The sequence below is a fragment of the Chiloscyllium plagiosum genome, chromosome 3 (assembly GCF_004010195.1).
Source record: "Chiloscyllium plagiosum isolate BGI_BamShark_2017 chromosome 3, ASM401019v2, whole genome shotgun sequence".
Taxonomy (NCBI): Eukaryota; Metazoa; Chordata; class Chondrichthyes; order Orectolobiformes; family Hemiscylliidae; genus Chiloscyllium; species Chiloscyllium plagiosum.
In genome coordinates this window covers 36981472-37001500 of record NC_057712.1, presented here as the reverse complement: position 1 = coordinate 37001500, position 20029 = coordinate 36981472, and the positions used below count along the sequence as shown (strand labels likewise).

The 20029-nt window shown below is 38.7% G+C and overlaps 1 protein-coding gene across 1 annotated transcript in view; it reads left to right on the top strand.

Moving 5' to 3' along the window:
* Positions 1-20029, top strand: part of nid1a (nidogen 1a) — a 97939-nt gene that overhangs the window by 31812 nt on the left and 46098 nt on the right. The window contains exons 9-10 of the mRNA XM_043680037.1: positions 12334-12477; positions 15045-15173. Of these exons, the coding sequence (XP_043535972.1) occupies positions 12334-12477; positions 15045-15173 (273 nt within the window). The remainder of the gene's footprint in view (positions 1-12333; positions 12478-15044; positions 15174-20029) is intronic.

The window sequence follows — 20029 nt, the reverse complement described above, 5'->3', positions numbered from 1 at the left end:
GCCTGTGGAATTCTCTAGAACAGAAAATGGTTGAGGCTAAACAGTGACTGTTTTCAGGAAATATTTGTATATAGTTCTTGGGGCTAAAGGGATGAAAAGGTATGGGGAAAAAGCAGGAACAGGGCCATGAGTAGGATGATCGGCTGTGACCATTTAGGCTGGCAGACCAACCTCGAAGGGCTGAATGGCCTTCTCCTGTTCCTATTTTCTATGTTCCTTAACGTGGCAGAGACAGCCAATGAGATTATTTCAATCTTTTTTAAACAGTCCATAAACTCTTTCCACTTGTTGGAGTTGAGGCTGTAAAGGACAGTGAATGGAGTTTCAGACCATGGTTTAAAGAAAAGAAAATGTGGGTTCTAGAATGATCCTGAAGCAGTGAGCTGTATTAGAGCACAAGGGCAGAACCTGAGAGTGTTTGAAGTCATCTAACCAAATCTAACGGTGGATGAATTCTGATTTATCCTTTCAAGCTTGTGCCTCTTGGATCAAAGGGAGCGTAGGTGACTGCCATAACAAGGGTTTATGGGCATGGCAAGAGAGCTTGTAATAGTTTTGGTAGGGATTAGGACATCAAAAGTGGAGGTGAGAATGTATTTGAGCAGATCAGTAATTGCAGCAATGTGGGTAGAGGCTATTCATTTGAGATTTTAAAGTGTAGTTGTAATTGAACTTTTTTTTCCCCCCAGGGACTCCTACAGTAGAAGATAGGATTTGGGCTTGAAAGGTGAATGAGTAATTTGAAGATGTGTTTAGAGTTGGCCTTTATCTATAATTAATTCAGTGGGAATCACTGTGAATTGGCAGTTTCCAGTGTAGCCTAAATATAGGTTGGGACTTTATATTCCAAAAACTTCCTTTGCCCTTTAAGCTAAGATTTTTGATGATTTCTCCAAAAAAGATTGAAGTACTTTATTGTGTCTTACAAAGGGCAGCCTAATGACTAATCGTCAGATAATGGAAATTGAGAAAATGAGAGTATTAACTTAGTTTGAGAAATTCCACAAGCATTCCATCATACTCTGAAGCTACTCAATGTGGTTTTTACATTATATGGTATAGAACATTGTGTACACATCTAGTTTTTCCTTTCTTTCTTCTTGAGTTCTTTTAAAGGCATTATTTTCCATTATCCTTGTCCATCACCAGCTAAGAGAGGAGGTTGTTATTCTCAAATCTTTGTCAGTGCAGATTTGAAACCTGCTGTTCGTGAGGCGTGATAATGATTTGACCTTTGCTTCCATGAGATTAACTTGCTGCCCCTAATTGGTTGCTTTGGGTCAGAAGAGCTATAACATGCTTTTTGTTGTACAGCATTTTCATTATCACAAAATATCTTGGTGCTCTATAGGAGCACAGTCAGTCAGGCAAAAGTTTACACTGTGGTACATAGAGAGATATCAAGACACCAGCGGAAATTTGATTTAAGGGGCACCTTGAGGAGGAGAGAGAAACTGCAAGATTTAAGGAACTTCAGAGCATAGGCCCTTGGCAGTTTTTTGCATGGCTGAAGAAAAGCAAATTGTGCCAGAATTGAATGAGCACAGAATTCTTGGTGCTTGGCAGTGCAGGAGGAGATTGCAGAGCTGAGACATTTGGTAGGCCTTAGAGGGATTTGAAAATAAGGATGGTGACTTTAAATTGGGTTTAATATCTGACGATGTTGCAAGGTAGACTAGCTAGTCCCAATGTGATGGCTGAATTAGTTAGGATACAGACCATAGAACTGTGGATGAGCTGAATCATTGGAAAGAAGTGGGATAAATAGACAGAGTAGATGGGGAGAAACTGTTCCCATTTAGGAACTGATTCAAGAAGAAAACTTTTATGTCCAGAGACAAAATAGCTCCACTTCACAGAACAAAAAACAGCCATAGACAGCTAAAGAGATAAGGGGCAGCGTAAAACTAAAGGAACGGCCTTATAAAAACCCAAGATCCTGCTGAATAGAAAAGATGCATAGATCAGCTAAAGGCAACAGAGCAGCTGATTCCTGTTGAAGAGCTTATGCTTGAAGTGTTGACTCTACTGCTCCTTGGATGTACTTTTCCAGCACTACACTTTTTGATTTTGCTATCCAGCATCAACAGCAATCTCACTTTCTCTACAGAGCAGCTTATAAGAGCCGTGATAAACGTCACGAAAGGAAACTTGCCAGGGACTTCAAAATCAATAGGAAGAAATGTTATTATTACATAAAGGGAAAGCAGATGGTTAGTAAAGATGTTGGACAACTAAAGACTAAAAGTGGGGCTATTGACAATGGCCATGGGAAAAGAGCAGATGTTGAATAATTAGGAACAATAACAGAAATTACTGGAGAAACTTGGCAGATCTGGCAGCATCTGTGGAGAGAAAGGAGAGTTAATGTTTTGAGTCGTGACTCTTCTTCAGATCTAGTTCTGACTTCTCTGCTTTCTCTCCATAGTTGCTGCCAGAACTGCTGAGCTTTTACAACAATTTTTGTTTTTGTTTCTGATTTACAGCATCCACAGTTTTTAGTCTTTTATGTTGAATAATTACTTTGCCTCAATACTTAGAGTAGAAAAGAAGGATAGCTTGCTGGAAGTCCCAGGAAAATTAACAGTGGATTGATGACAGGTACGGAATAAAATTAACCTAAGTAAGACATCAGTAGGGAGGAAATAAATGGAATTAAAGATATCAAATTCCCTGGGATTCGAGGGTGTTAAAGAAAGTAGGGGAGCACATTGTAGGCGTCCTAACTATAATCTTACAGAATTCTCCAGATACAGGCGTTATACTTCTGGATTGGAAAATTCCACATTTCACTCCACTTCTAAGAAAGGTGAAAGAGAAAAACCAGGAATTGCAGACCAGTTAGCTTAACATTATTCACAAATGACTTCTATAAAGGTATAGAAGTATTATATCAGGATTTACTGATGAAATAAAGTTAGGCAGCATTATAGACATTGTAGCCATTATAGACATTATAGACATTGACTTAATCTATCAATAGCCCTAAATTTATGCTATGAGAGCATAAACGTAGGGCTATTGATAGATTAAGTGAATGGACATAACTATGGCAGGTGGAGTTTAGTATAATCCAGTGTGAGGTCATCCATTTTTAACCAAATAAGGATAGATCAGGGTACTTTCTAGATGGAATGAAGTTGAATACATTCAATGTTCAAAGAAACTTGGGAGTTAGGTGCATAGATCTTTAACGTTTCACAAACAGGTGCAGAAAATAATCAAGAATGGTAATGAAATGGCTGGTCTTTCTGTCTAGAGGGCTGGAGTGCAAGGATGAAAACGTTATGCGGCAGTTATACAAAATCCTGGTTAGTCCCCACTTGAAGTAGTGAGAGTACCACACCATAACAAGGTCATATTAGCCTTGGAGGGAGCACAAGAACGATATGTGGGCTTCAGGTGTTATTATGGGAGATTATATAAATTAGGCCTGTTTTCTGTACAATTCAGAAGTGTTGATCTGATTGCAGTCTTCATGGTTTTAGCAAGAAAAGACAGGGTATATAAGATCAACTGCTTCCACTGGTTGGAGATTCGAGAACTAGAGGACAAAGTCTGAGAATTAGGGCCAGGCCATTCAGGAGAAATATTATGAAGCACCTCTACATACAGAGGATGGTAGAGGTTTGGAACTGTTTTCCAGAAATAGCAGTGGATGCAAGATCAGTTGTAAATTTTAAATCTGAGAGAGAATTTTTAGTTAATCTAATTAAGGGATATAGACAAAGGCAGATATATGGAGTGAGGCCACAGATCAGCCATGATCTCATTGAATGGTGAGACAGGCCTGAATTGCTAAATGGCTTACTCCTGTTCATGTGTTCCTAGTTTTTAAAGTATTTTGTAAAGAAGTGAGATGAGGAAAAAGCTTTTTCAGAGTGAATAGTTTGGGTGTGGAATTCATTGCCTGTAGCTGTGGTAGAGGCAGGTTCAGCTGAGACATTCAAGATGGCATTGGATGATTGCTTCTATTTAATTAATGTGCAAGGGTATGAGTGGGGTGGAAAAGCAGGAGATTGGCAGACCTGCTGTGCTGTTCCAGCAATAAAGTTTCAACTTTGATCTCCAGCATCTGCAGACCTCACTTTCTCCATTAAGTTGAAGTACTCAAGAGCACCAATACAGGTATGATGGACTGAATGGCTTCCAACACAATTCTGCGACAAAGGCATGGATGAGGGTTTCAACAGTAACTATATGGAGGATTGATATACTGTGTCACTCCTAAAATGATGTGTTTGGACCAGCGGTGAGATTTTCAGAATCATTGTCTGCTTTTGAATGTGTACATCCAGGGTAAGTGTTTTCGATATATTCAGCTTCACATAAAATTGAAATATGTTGTCATAGACATTTAACTGGATTTTTAAATATTAAAGGCATCAAGAGGAGTGAGAATAAAGTAGGAATATGGCATTGAGATAGAAGATCAGCCATGATCATTTTGAAGAGCCAAATGGTCTACTCTTGCTCCTAGTTTCTATTATGCTTTCAAACATTGGAAAAGTCTTAAATCCTCAAAACAGAAAAAACAAATTGATGAGAGTGAATGTATAAATCTGATTAGAAATTGTTTCCCCAAAACACTTGCACCTGCCAACACAGACTTATTGCAAATACAGGTAACCCCTGCTATCCGAAAGTAGAGCATTCCCAGGAAACCTTTTGTAAGCTGAAAATGGCGTAAGTGAAGGTGCATGATTTATATGGGGAAAAGTATCACCATTTCTCATAAAAATGAAAATCCTCTTTAGATTCATGAAAACAGATACTAAAGTAGGTCTTTTGTAAAAGCAAAATTGGGGAAAGCAAACGTTCGAAAAGCAGGGAGTACCTGTACTTTGTTGTTGAAAAGATGCATTCTAGCAACGGTTTTCTTTAGCCCTCAAAAGCAGGTTAATATTTTATGGTCACTATTGATCAGCATGGTAAGGCTTTAAATCTTTTTATATTTCAGCTTCTATTTCCAATTTTATTATTTATCCCTTCCACTCCTGGAGAAATAGCAATGCTGAAGGAAATGTTTAAAAAAACAAATTTGCAATGATGACATGAGAATCAAGAAGTTAAAAATATCAGGAAAGACTGAACAAACAGCAACTTTTCTATACAATCAGAATGTCCTAACAGAAGTATATACAAATATGAAAAGGTTTGGTAGGGTAGATATAGAGATGATGTTTCACCTTGTGAGAGTGGTCAATACTAGGCCCACAAACTTAATGTAGTCCTTATAATACCAATAAGAAATTCAGGAGATACCTCTTGATGAGACAGTGATTAAAAGGAGTAACTTACTACCATGGATTTGGTCGATGTGAATAGCATAGCTGCACTCAAAGGGAAGTCGGTTAAGTACGTGAAGCAGAAGGGAATTGGAGAGTATGTTGCAAGGATGAGATGAAGTAAGGCAGAAAGAGTCTCATGGACTGCTGTGGTTCTGTTCGCCGAGCTGGAAGTTTTTGTTGCAAATGTTTCGTCCCCTGTCTGTCACCTAGACAGGGGACGAAACATTTGCAACAAAAACTTCCAGCCCGGCGAACAGAACCACAGCAACGAGCACCCGAGCTACAAATCTTCTCACAAACTTTGAGTCTCATGGACTACTTGAGCTGAACAGACTGATTTGGCAGCAGAAAAACAATGCAGTTATGTGTACTCCGACTGAAAACGTAAATTTGACCTTTTGTTCTCCCATTCAGTGTCACAGTGTACAGGAAAAAAATGTAATCTCTTGCTTGTTTGGAAAATATAGGCTTTTAGTTTAAAAAAAATACAAATGTCAATTGGATCAGTTTTGAAGCTTGTTGCAGATGGCTAATTAGATAACTGATGCTTGAAAAGAGAACATACCACAGCCAACCTCTCTCTGACCCCAAACTGACGCACTGTTAAGTTATGGAACTCAGGAGCAGTTTGCATTCCTAGCAATATACAAGTGAAAAGCTTCCAGCCTGTAGGCTTACAGTAGTCCATACTGTGTAAATAAAGGCTGTGTTAGTTGATTTTGCTATCTAAATTACATTTTTATAAGCAAGACCAAAGTGCTTAGTCCAACCCAAGACAGTTCCTAGCATAAGTACATTTCAAGTGCTTCATTGGTTGCTGATTCTCCTAGTTCCAAAGGGTGGAGAGGTTTCCAGAACTACTATTGTAAAGGAGAGTCCTCATATCTGATTAAAGTCTTTAATTGATCTAAATAGTAGCAGGTTAGAATTCAATTTAAAATTTCAGTTTTATGAAGATTGCCATTCCTGATTACCTTGAGCAACTTCAGCTAAAATTAATAATAGATATAGGAGTGAGGCTTCTTCCCAGCTTGGTTGTGCTCTTCTGAAGAAAGGTGCTTTAATATTTGGCACAATTTTTATTTTTCTTACAAAGGACTTGTCGCACTACCTGCAGAGATCTCAAAGCATTGTGAGAGCCAGGAAAGTAGTTTTAAAGCACAGTAACTTACGTGAGGAATCAGGCAGACCGTTCTGTATACAGCAATGTCAAAAAGTCCACTTCAAAAGTTCTTCATTTGTGAGAGTGTTATGAGATTCTTCCTTTGAGAAAATTGGTTGCCACACCTTCTAATTTACAATGTGACCATAATTCATAGGTATTCATTGACTGTAAATAATTCTGGAATGCTCTGATTATGTGAAAGATGCAAAAAATGTAAGTTAAGTTGACAATATTAGTGATGTGCAGCTGCGCAGGAAGCTTGGTCACAAATTGTTTCTTCTACTTATGTAACCTTAAAACATTTCCTCTTATTTTTCTCTTTGACACTGCAGTGTATCATTTACATATATCAAAATTGTAGCCAATGGTGTAGGAGCTGTATGTTTCATTGGTAGACTTTGTTCAAGCCCTACCATAGGACCTTAATGGTAAAGGGAGGGGCGATCATAATGTGGCTAAACAGGTTGAGTATCAACTTCTACATCTATTCAATATGCCTGATGAGATGCAGTAAGAACAGGACCGTTTCTTGGTCAGCTGTCCACTAGCAGGCATGACAAACCACTTAAGAGTCTCTTGCCAAATATAATCATGGACCAACATAAACCCAGAGAAAATCCATGGTAATCAGTGGCCTCTTAGTTATGATATCTAAAGAGAGAGCAAGATCAGCCGTGCTACATGTTTGGGCCTTTATAATTAATTCAAAACTATTTTTAAAATGCTTCTTCTTTTGCATGTATTAATTCACTTGGCTTTTATTCATGACAAAAGATAGCACAAATTCTGAGTATTCAAATGTTACAAGTTCCTTTTAGAACTGTTAACTATTTGTTGGGGTGGTTCCATCTCTTATGTTCATGCTATAGCATTTCTGGTTCAACAGACAAGAGTTTATCAAGTTCTCAAATCGGTGGAGAAAATGTAAAAGCACAATCCTCCCAGCAGTGTGAAGAAGGCAAAAAGCTCCCTGTTACCTTCTCAGAGCTTGTGGGTTCAAGTCCCACACCTGACGCATGACTGCAAAATGCAGAATAATTCTCTCAATATAGTGATTGAGGGAGGGCTGCACTCTTAGAGTTGCTGCATTTACAACTAATGTTAAAATCTAAGCTCTGTCTATACTGTTGGATGGTGAATTGGATCCCATGATGATATTTTGAAGAGGAGTGGGGCAGCCCTCTATGCTGCCCTATATTTATCCTTCAACCAATATCACTCAAATAGATTGTGTGGTCATTATTGCAATCCTTTTGTGGGAGCTTGTGTGTAGAAGGTGGCTGCCACATTTCCTGCATTACAGCAGTATCCACAATTCAAAAGGTACTTCGCTGTAAAATGCTTTTGGATGTCCTCAACTTGTGAAATAGCAGCCATAGATGCATCTTATTTTTAAAGGTTAAAGTATCTGATTGTGCAGCAAAATTTGCATTCAAAGTTAACACTTTAATTACTCCTTCATTGCCATTTAATCAACTAGTGCAAAATGCTCTCTCTCTTCTGTTCCATTAATTGTTATGAGCTTTTGCAGAAGACAAGCTGACTTTGCATTTTTTGAGGCAGCCTTTTCTTATTCCACAGCATGTTTCCATCAGGCATATAAATTTTGCAAGAGGTATTTGTTGGTTTGAGTCATTAAGGGGCCCAGAGTGGGATTTCCTGCAAAGTTGCCCTGAGGGGAGATGTTTTCTCTGGTCATAGTAATTAAGGAAGAGGAAGTTGCTTATTTTTAAAGAAAGCCACTAAACATTGTTGAGAACAATTAGATCTGAATTTTGGTTACTCTAAATTACCACTTTACAGCAAAATACAGGAGTTGAGACCAAATGTAGCAAGGCAGCCCAGTTACTTATGGAGAACCCACAAATATTTCTTCAGTTGCTGTTTTATTCACTTCATGGAAGGAGAACTGTTTGGCTGCAGTTCAATAAATTGATGTGCTCCAAAAGCAGCCAGTAAAGATAGTATTGAAATAGCTTGTATTTCAGTAGTTAACTTTCTGTAGTTTACCCTAGGACTGAACATCAGGTTTGAAGTTTCTAGGCTTGAACAAGATTGTAATGAGCGGAATTACAGTGCATGTGGCTTGAAGGTTTTATTGGTCTGTTAACAATATTTGAACTTCCTGCATGCTGAATGATAGAAGTATTCTTGGAATAGTGATATGAGGCAGGATTGATCATTTTTCCCCAGTTAAATTCTCTGCTTAAATTCATGCTTTGTCAACACAGTGCCTTTTTGGACTGTCTATTTAGTGTTTTCAATGTTGTTTGTGTGCATAGATCACTAAATAAGATCAATAACTAAAGAACATGTAGAACTTAATTTTTTTACTCCTGTTGATCTTGTAATTATTTGCTCTGTAGCCATGGGAGTGAAGAGTGGGTAAATTGCACCAAATCTGTATAAAATGAAGGTTGGACACCTGCTATAGTATAACGGCCAATTCTGAGCACCTCTCTAGGGAGGATGTTCAAGCCTTTGATTTTCTAGAATAACAGCAGGGATGAGGGACTTCAGATATGTGGGTAGTTGGGAAAGTTGGGCTTGTTGTCCATTACCAGTGAAGTCAAGGGAAGATTTGATAAAATTGTTCAAAATCATCAATGATTTTGATAGAGTTAAGTAAGGAAACACTGTTTTGTATTGGAAGGAGGGGGCAACAAGTAGGATGTAAGATAATTCGCGTAAGAATCGGAGGGAAGGGTGAAAGGAATTACTGGGGTAATCGGGAAGTGATTATCTGGAATGCCGTGCTCGCAAGGTGATGGAAGGAAATGTAGTGGTAACTTTCAAAATGGAAATGAAAAGGAAAGAAAAATGTGGGGGGAGAAAAAGGATTAATTAGATTTTTTTTCAGAGGCAAAACTGACATAGTGCACCAAATGGCCTCCTCCTCTGCTCCTTGATTCTATGAAATATCCAGTTTCTCCCTTGCTATAGAATTGTAGTAGTTTAAAGTTGACCCAGTGCAGTGTAAAGAAATAAATCATTGCAAAACCTGAACTGATCTCATAACAGAGGCATAGTGGCCTGCAATCTATATTGACAATTGATATGTTAAAAATCTCGTTGCCTAACGAGCAGCAAATGTGGTTCAATTCTGCTGATCACTGTGGTTCAGTTTAATTCCTTATTATAATACCTATAAGAATATACTGATGCATTCTGATTATGGGTGAATGAGTTTCCTTTTTTCAGCCTCCTTGGTTGATGTCAACAAAGATTTAAGTTGATTTTGGCACAAAGCTGTATCTTTCTCTAGTCAGTTAAAACGTAGTTCAGTAACTTTTCTTTATAAACAATAAGTAACCAATCACAAGGTTTTCTTGAGTTAAAGCAACAAGTTTAATACTTGCTAACTGAAGAGAAATAATAAAGAGGCAACATCAAGCATAATAGCCTCCCTGTTGTCACTTGGACCTTTTTCATATGTATGAAAGCACATATGTATGAAAGCATACGTGTACAAAGTTAGAAGGGGATAGTGTCCAGTATTAAGAAAAATATTTTAAAACTTCTTGACATCCTATGGGTGTTCCCAAGGCATGTTATTGAAACTTGAGACAGCAGTTGGTAAGTTGGAGTCTTGAGTGCAATCAGCAGTAGTTAATATTAGTTATTTATTTGAAGTCCTCAGTTTGCTCTTCATCTTTTCTAGTTAATGCTGTCAAGCTGAGCACTGTTCTTCTTAAGACTGTGTTCAAGTCTGCATTCTTAATTCCATCTATCCTGGTTTAGCTAAGAAAAATCCAAGAAAAAGAAGCTGTTGTATAGTCCAAGACTGTGGAGGTAATTGTTTCCAGGTTTGATAATTGCAGTAGATGTTTCATCTCAAACATGTGAGGATTCTCATGGTTGTGTAAATCAAATTGGTGGTGAAAATCTTTTCACGCTTCCCCTCAGGATCTGATCAATTGATTTTATTGGCCTTGAAGAAAGTGTGAATTTTAGCTGAAGCCTATCTTTGATCAAATCCATGTCAGTTTTATGTGCATTGTGACTTTTATCCAGCTTGTGTGGTTCAGATAAAGGGCGTTTGGTGCTGTTGGTGAATTATGATTGCTCCCACTGCACCCCCACCCCCACCCCCACCCCCAGAAGTTTAGAATGTGACTTTATCTTTATTTAAATTGGATTTAAAATGTGATCTTTTTAAAACCTGTCACAATAGGTAACTGCCTGATTAACCTGTACAGTTGGCTGGCTCTGATTAGGTGATTCCTGAAACTATTTTTAAGTCAATGTTTCTGTCCACGAAAATGTTAGATGTTAAATCAGTTGCTGAACTTCACAGATCAGTAGTAAGTACTTTGTTATGACAAACTATAATGCATCTATAATTAGAGTTTAAAACTTATTCACCCAGGTTTTCCAGTAACATTAGCCACATTTAATTTATAAGTCTCCAAAGCTGCTGGTACATTGTTAAGCTTTTACCTTGTATATATTTCTCCAGTGTCAGAGGTTAGAAGTGAGCCTAACCTGTTATCAGATATTCATTTAGTTGCAGTGAGGTTCAGGGTTGAACATAAACCCTGGAAATTGGTTTGCTAGATACAGTTTACATCACCATATTGTTTCCTTGACTTCAGCAAATAGAATAATCAGTCATTTTGTTATCCAAGCTGCTAACAATTAGTAAGGCTCATGAAATCAGAGAAGCAAAAGAGAGATCAGAATAAAATAAATTAAATTGTGTCACAAGAATTTCCTGTCTTCCGCAATGGATCAATGATCAGGTTGTCTGTTGTAGTGATGTTGGTTGAGAGAGAGATATTTGTCAAGGCGCCCGGGAGGTCTTTAAACAGCATCTGGAATCTTTTACATACATCTGGCACCTCAGTTTAATGTATAATCTGAAAGAGAGCTTCTGTGACAGTGCAGCAATCCCATAGTCCTTCCTCGATTGTATGTTCAGTTTGATTCAGTACACCTTTTAACCCATCACCTTGTAACTTGAAGTGAGAGTTCGACCACATTTCATGTGTCTGTGTGTGTGTCTCTGCAAGGGGTTTTGTGGTGCCTGATATCAGTTCTTGATCCCCAGTCATCTGGCCCCTTTTACATTCATGTGCTCCCAAAATTGTTGTTCATTGAAATTAGTTATACTGCATTTCAGTCAGTGTCTGCTTTTTTTTAATTCAAAATTTGAAAATCAAACATTCATTTAGAATCAGAGAGATGTACAGCGCGGAAACAGACCCTTCGGTCCAACTTGTCCATGCTGACCAGATATCCCAACCCAATCTAGTCCCACAGAACTGAGAGAATGTATCTATTTGCACCCTAACATTAGGAATAACAAAATAAATTGCATTCAACTGCAGAGGTTTTTCATGAAAATCTTTGAATGAAGAGCACAGATCCCTGTGCTCCTTCAATTCTCATTCTGGTGTATCCCAGTTTCAATCTCTTACAACTTAGTAAATGTACCTTCAGCAGCCAAAGCTCTGGAATTTCCTAGATCCTTCTGCCTCCTTCAATTCCCTTTCAGAGACCCATTGAAATCTACCTCTTTGACCAAGCTTTTGTTCATTTGCCCAAGAGCTCCTTATGTGGATCAGTGTCCAATTATGTTTTATGATGTTTGATAATGTACCTTTCGTTATTTTCCTACTTTAAAGATGCTATTTAAAAACAGGTTTGTATTTGTTGGAAGAACACAGTTGAAGGATGGGTTATTCTACATAAGTTGCCATGGAAGTTCAAATGTAACAATACATCAGAAGGGCTGCTTAAGCCATGCATGTTGTTCAGCTTAAGGTGAAATAGGCAACATAATAATACCCCTTTAATTTTCCTGTGGTATCAGTCGAAGTTTGAGGAAAAGTGCTATTTGTGGGGCTGAATTCTAATTCTTTCCCATTTTTACAGACGATTCGAGTTTGGTGAACCAGAACCCATGCTACACGGGAACCCACGGATGTGACACCAACGCCGCATGTCGCCCAGGACAGGGGAATCGGTTCACTTGTGAATGTTCTGCTGGTTTTTATGGAGATGGCCAGACTTGCTATGGTACAAAGGAAACTGGTGAAACAGGCTGCAACTTCTTTAAAATATTCTCTTTGGTCCTATCACCTTCAGAGAAGAACAACATTAATGTCCTTCCCCCTCCATATGTGATCATGTTGGGAGCTTTCTCAATTGGTGCTGGTCATTTTGTATTGGATTTATACCATACAGTGTCCATTTGACCCAGCTGGCCTGTGCCAGTGTTTCTATTGTACATGACCCTTCTCGAAACTGACGTCACCTCCCCTATTACCATATACTTGTCTTCCTATTGCTGTAAATTAACAAAATAGTGGAAAGAAAAGTTTTTTTCATGCAGTGGGTGTCTTAAAATTTTATGAATTGATGATGTTGGCATTGCTGGAAAGGCCAGAATTTGTTGTCCATCCCTAATTGCACTTGAACAGAGTAGCTTGCTAGGTAAGGTCAAAGGGTATTTAAGAGCCAACCATATGACTGTATGTTTGGAGTCACAGGGGAACTAAAGCAGATTAGTATCCCAGAGTTTCTTCTCTGAAGGACATTGGTGAACCAAGTGTGTCTTTACAGCAGTTGGTGATAATTTCACAGGTCTCTATTACTGATGTTAGTTTTATGTTCCAGGTTTATAAAATTAATTTTAAATTCTGCATGCTTGCACAGAGGAATTTCAATCTGTGTCCCCAGTGCTTTAGCCTGGATCTCTGGATTACCAGTGCAGTGATATTGCTGCTAAAGCACTGCCCCTCCTCATCATTGATGTCTTGAATGTGTTGCATGAGACTATGGTATAAGATTCATTTGAAATATTCAGAAGGGATTAAACTCTTAACTGAAAAAGAAGACTATGCAGAGTTACCAGGAGAAGCTAGAAAAATGGCACTAAAGGAATTGCTCGTTTGGAGAGCTGGGACAGACACAATGGCCTGAAAAGTCTCCATCAGCACTATAACAAATCTGTGTTTCTCTGAATTTTAGCCTGAAGGAGTTGTAGAATCTGAAGTTGTGGTGAGGTTTCTGTCTCTCCTGTTACTTGTAAATATCTGCATGAGTTCAAACCAGAATAGTTGCAGATGTCTTTATTTACATTTCATGGGGACTGTCTTCAGTTTTGGTGAATTTCTGGGAGAGGGGAATCTGTTCAATTCAATTTATATTGCTAGAATGAGACTTGTCACTTAAGCATTTGGCTTTGTTCATAGGACAAATAGAAGAATGACAAGAATGTCAAATGACGGTAAACTAGGTTTTCCAGATTCCAGGAATTCAAGAAAAGGTGGAAGTGTTGAAAAAATCTTGCATTTTCAAAGAACAAATTCTTGCAAATAAATGTATGTTACTAAATAAGTGAGACTGATTACCTTAAAATGGTTGTTAGTGTCACTCCGGATGAAGGGCTTATGCCCCAAAACGTTTCTCGGATGCTGCCTGACCTGCTGTACTTTTCCAGCACCACACTTTTTGACTCGGATCTCCAGCATCTGCATTCCTCACTTTCTCCTAGTCTCTATTAGTACAGTCAGGATTGTTCAGCAATTCCTACCAAGTTGCAGAAACACATCTATCAGTAGACGTCTAAAACAACTGAGAGGGCCCGAGGTAATGTAAGAAAAATAACTGAAGATATGAGTTCAGGACTCAGGCAGAGTGAATCGGGATTTTGGGCGAGGGACAAAAGGGAAGTGCAGAAACCGCTGATCAAAGAGTACATAACTCAGAATAATACTGACATGGCTGTATTTTATTCAGTTTCTGTAGTACATATATTCTTTGCATACTGAATACATTGGAAATGTTAGCTGAAAGATGGGCAAATATGAGTTATATTCTGTAAAGCATATTGGTTGTTGCTTAAAAAACTATAAATACCAGAGACTGGCTTTGACATGGAATGATTCCTAGTGTGGAGCAGCCTAAAGAAGTTCTTAAATTGAGAAGTCTAAATTATAATTATCTCCATTTGCTCTGAATATTCTTTCTTAAGTCTATCACCTCTTGCCTTTCTGTCACAGTATTTCCTTCTGTGGTGCAGTATCAAATTTTGTCTAATAACAGAACCTGTGATGAGCCTTCTAGATATTTTACTAAGTTAAAAGGTGCTATAAAAATTTGAGTTGTTCCTCTTGAAGAAAAGTTCACAACCAAAGGTTTGACATACCTTATATACTCATGTAAAGGTTGATCTTCTGTTCCCCTGTTTTTGGCCAAACAAATCTTGTATTTTCCATATATCCCATGTAAAAGTCAGCCCTACCACATTTGGATTACAAACCACGTGCAAAGGAAACTGCATGTTCTGAGGAAGGGTCACTGGACCCAAAACATTAACTCAAATTTCTCTTCACAGATGCTGACAGACTTGCTGAGCTTTTTCAGCAAATTCTGTTTTTGTTTCTGAGTTACAGCATTTGCAGTTCTTTTGGTTTTTATCTTAAATTTTGGGTAAGGCAAAAAATAAATTGCATTAAATGGCATAAAACTATGTGTGTATCTAAACATTTCCATTTTTAAAATTATTACTAAGCTTAAAAAGCAATTATGTTCCTTGATCTCTGCCGAATAAAGTTCCATGTGCTATTATTCCTTATCAGATGTTGATGAATGCAGAGACGATCCTTCCATTTGTGGAAATTACGCTGTCTGTAACAATCAGCCAGGAACTTTCCGATGTGAATGTTTCACAGGTTATCAGTTTGCAGAAGATGGCCGAACCTGTGTGGGTAAGTTGTACTTCTTGAATATGAAACGTTATTTATATTTGCAGTGTTTTTCACAATGTACTTAGGAAGAACCTATGGAAGTCAAAACAATTATACAGTGGAAATAGAAGATCTGTTTGTTTTAAAACAGTAAATGAGGCATCAGAAACCGAGGATTGTATGACTGATAAGATGCTTGTTCAGCCCATATCATGTCTGTGCTGACCTTTTTGAAAGAGCTATTTAATTATTTCCACTCTCTTAGTCATTTGCCACAAACTGCGTTTTTTTGTTTGTCTCCCGCGTATTTATCCAATTCCTGTTTGAAAGAAATTGGGGCAGTGCATTCTGGATCAAAACTAGCTGCGTGGCCAGATTTAAAAACAAAACAATAAAAACTCCTTCATCTCCTTTCTATTTCTTTTGCTGATTGCCTTAAATCTCTGTCTTCTGGTTACTGACCTTATTAACATTAAGAACTTTATCCATGTCTGTTTGAGCAAAACCATTGTTGGTTTTTTCATTCCATCTTTACAAAATTCATGCCTTTTGTCCGTTCATGGGATGAGGAGTCGACTTCTAAACTTACTTAGAGGCCAACAGACCCACTCTTTTCATTCGGTGTTTATGCTTGAATGCAATGTTTACCTCTGCTAAGGACCCATTAACACTTCATCCCTGTTCATCACTTTGGCTGCACTCTTAAATTCTTTTTTTCTCTCCATTTAATGACTTACAATTCAGTCTCCTTATCCAATTACTTAATCCATTGCTGTGTTGATCTTTGGTGAACCATTGCATTTGTTCCCAGTTTAGGAGTTTTCATTACTCAGAATTATGTATTACACTGAGAAAGGATTAAGGTGGAGTTGACCAGGCAGCCATTTTGAACTATGTTTATTTACATCGCCCCAACAGAGGGTGACAATATAAAATGCTCAAACTTTGTAGTATCAATTTCCTCCCCACTTAAAAAATAAATTAAATATAAAATGATGCATGTTCCCAAGATACTTTATGACTAAACTAACATCAATAATATTTGTCATGGCATACTTGTTTAGCTGTAACTACACCAAAACACAAATAACTGATTCTACCAGAGTAATTCTTTTTCCATCAATATATATTTAATGACTATGCCATCATTTGACAAGAAATAATAAAAAGAAGAAAAACTTTTTATTTTCTTTTTCCTGCATAATTTCAATGAATCTAATTGGCTTCTTTCTCTTTCTAGGAGAAAGTGAGGACTGCAGATGCTGGAGACCAGAGTTGAAAAATATGAATCTGGAAAAACACAGCAGGCCAGGCAGCATCCGAGGAGAAGGAGAATCGACATTTTGGGCATAAGCCCTTCTTCAGGACATTCCTGAAGAAGGGCTTATGCCTGAAACGTCGATTCTCCTGCTCCTCGGATGCTGCCTGGCCTGCTGTGTTTTTCCAGCATCACATTTTTCAACTTCTTTCTCTTCCTCTCTAGGTTTTTTCCTTCTGTTTCTGTTAGCTTGACTCCATTTAATTGTTAGGATTCTGTGAGATCCAGTGATATTTAGTCTTAATCAAAGGCCATGACATACTTTGGTCTCCTTGTGAATTCTGTAATATGAGAAGACACTCACTCTTTTTGACTTTCTTTCTGACATTCATTTGGGCTGTAAGGAAAAATGAGAATATAGGAGACATCTCCGACTTTCCTTTGTCAGATTTCCTGTTTCAAGGAAATCAATCTGCATGATACAGACAATTTCTCTCCAGTCCTCACTGGATACATGAATACACTTTTTGCAACAATTCCAATCACATACTACTACTTATCTCAGTGGTCTTTCAGCATGACCTTCTGATTATTAAGTTTCATGCTAGTGTCTCGTGACTCATTTTTACTCTGTCTTACTTTCCTTTTTTTGAGGTTGGTTTAATCAAATTGAACCTTGTCCCTGTGTTTAATTACTAACTCATAAGGTTAGGTGAGCAAATTTTTTTAAGAGACTGCAGTTAATCTGTAAGAGATTTAGAGAATTGTCAATCCTGTGGCAAAGAGAAATGTGGATATTTCAGCCTAGCTTGTCACTTCACAAATAATTCTACAAAGGCTGTTTTACAATTTGTCCTGTAAGAAACGGTGCTGGGTGACAAAAGAATCAGTGCTGGGTCTACTGCTTTTCATCATTTGTATAAATGGTTTTGATTGTGAATATAGGAGGTATGATTAGTAAGTTTTCAGATGACACCAAAATAGTTGGTTAATTGAGAAGATTATCTCTGAGTACAACATGATCAGATGTGCCAATGGGCCAAGGAGTGGCACATGGACTTTTAATTTAGATAAATGTGAAGTGTTGCATTTTGTTAAGGCAAATTAGGGGAGGACTTATACAGTTAATGGTAAGAATCGAGAGTGTGGTGCTGGAAAAGCACAGCTGATCAGGCAGCATCTGAGGAGCAGGAGAATTGACGGAATGAACTTATGCTCAAAATGTCGATTCTGCTGCTCCTGGGATGCTGCTGACTGGCTGTGCTTTTCCAGCAGCACACTCTCGACTCTGATCTCCAGCATCTGCAGTCCTCACTTTCTCCGAGTTAATGGTCGGACCCTGGGGAGTGTTGCTGAATAAAGAGGCCTAGTGATGCAGGTACGTAGTTCCTTGAAAGTGAAGTCACAGATAGACAAGGCTGGGAAGATGGTGTTTGGCATACTTGCCTTTCAGAACATTGAGTATAGGAATTGGGATGTCAAGTTCAGGTTGTACTGGACATTGGTGAGGCCACCTTTGGAATACTGTATAATTCTGGTCATCCTTCTATAGGAAGAATGTTGTTAAACTTGAGATGGTGCAGAAAGGATTTACAGGATGTTGCCAGCACTGGAGGGTTTGCTGAGAGGAAGAGGCTGAATAAGCTGGGGCTTTCCTCCCTGGAGCATCAGAGACTGAGGGGTAACCTCTACAGAAGTTTATAAAATTATAAGAGGCATGGATAGAGTGACTAGCCATGGTCTTTTTCCTAGGGTAGGGGAGTCCAAATAGGGGACATAGGTTTAAGGTGAGAGGGGAAAGATTTAAAAAGGACCTGTTTGGTAACTTTTTCACACAGAGGGTGGTGCATCTATGAAATGAGCTTCCAGAAGAACTGTTGGAGGAAGCAGGCACAATGGCAAAATTTAAAAGGCACCTTGACGTATTTGAATAGGAAGGGTTAGAAGGATATGGTCCATCTGCTGGCAAATGGAACATGCTCAGATTGGGATGTCCGCTTGGTGCAATGACTTGGACTGAGGGGTTTGTTTCCATGTTGCATAACACTTTGACTTTTATGTGGTGGTACTTTTATGTTGTTGTCTGAGCTTTGGACACTTTGACTAGTCAATGTGTTAAAAATACATTGCCTCACGGCACTTGAGTAGGTGGACAAAGGGACACAGAATTTGGTTTGCGGTTCAACTATATTTTATTAACAAAATATTTCTTATTGAAAACACAATGTGAACATTTCCCAAATTCCCACAATATTTACTCTCTAAAGGATATTACCTGCAATGACGCATGTATTTGAGTTGGGCCATTGGATCTTTCTCTCCAACGTAAACCTGGCTCTCTTCTGCTAAAATGTGTCTCGCAGGTCAGGGTGGGTCTTCTTGATTTGCCACATGGCATTGAATCTTGTTATGAATTGTCTCTGTCAGTCATTGTTGAAGGGGTGGCTTCCAGGTATGTGTGATTTAACCCACTTTGCCCCATGCCACAGAATGTTCTGTGGCCTTTCGCTGATGGGGTCATGAGCTGGGCAAAATCATCTATTGATATTGTGCCAACACCCTTTGTTATTGCCATGCCAGGGAGGTGTAAAATGCACATACTCTGGTACTGGCTGGAAGTCAAGTAGTCTGAAAGTCTGATTGATACTTCTTCAGTACACAATCCTTGGGCTGGGTTAATTGGTTCCCCCGAACCTTTGTGCCTCTTTGACCTTCCATTGTACTCTGTAGCTGCTGGATGCTGTTTAGTTTAGTTTGGCCAATTTTCTGTTGGGCCGGATTTTTCTGGCCAGTTTAGAATGTCCAATTTTGGGCCTGTGGTTGCTTGACCACTGTCCGTTCTGTTGATTCCTTGAAGCATCTAGTGAAAATAGGATCACAGACTCAGTCCACAGTCTCGTACAGGCAAGTATCAAATCTCAGATGGATAGTCTAATTCTCTGATTATCTGGGTTCCCCGTTGTACGTAGACCACAATATACTATCTTCTTTACGCATATCTATAAGCATAACTGTACCTATCCAATAACTTAGAACATTGAGAATTATGCCCTGTTTACATACACTGGCTCACCCTTGAGCCTCTTGGGCAATTATAGAGTCATAGAGATGTACAGCATGGAAACAGACCCTAAATGTTGCAATTGTACCAGCCTCCACCACATCCTCTGGCAGCTCATTCCATACACGTACCACCCTCTGCGTGAAAAAGTTACCCCTTAGGTCGCTTTTATATCTTTCCCCTCTCACCCTAAACCTATGCCCTGTAGTTCTGGACTCCCCGACCCCTGGGAAAAGACTTTGCCTATTTGTCCTATCCATTCTCCTCATAATTTTGTAAACCTCTATAAGGTCACCCCTCAGCCTCCGACCCTCCAGGGAAAACAGCCCCAGCCTGTTCAGCCTCTCTCTGTAGCTCAGATCCTCCATCCCTGGCAACGTCCTTGTAGATCTTTTCTGAACCCTTTCAAGTTTCACAACATCTTTCCAATAGGAAGGAGACCAGAATTGCATGCAATATTCCAACTGTGGCCTAACCAATGTCCTGTACAGCCGCAACATGACCTCCCAACTCCTGTACTCAATACTCTGACCAATAAAGGAAAGCATACCAAACGCC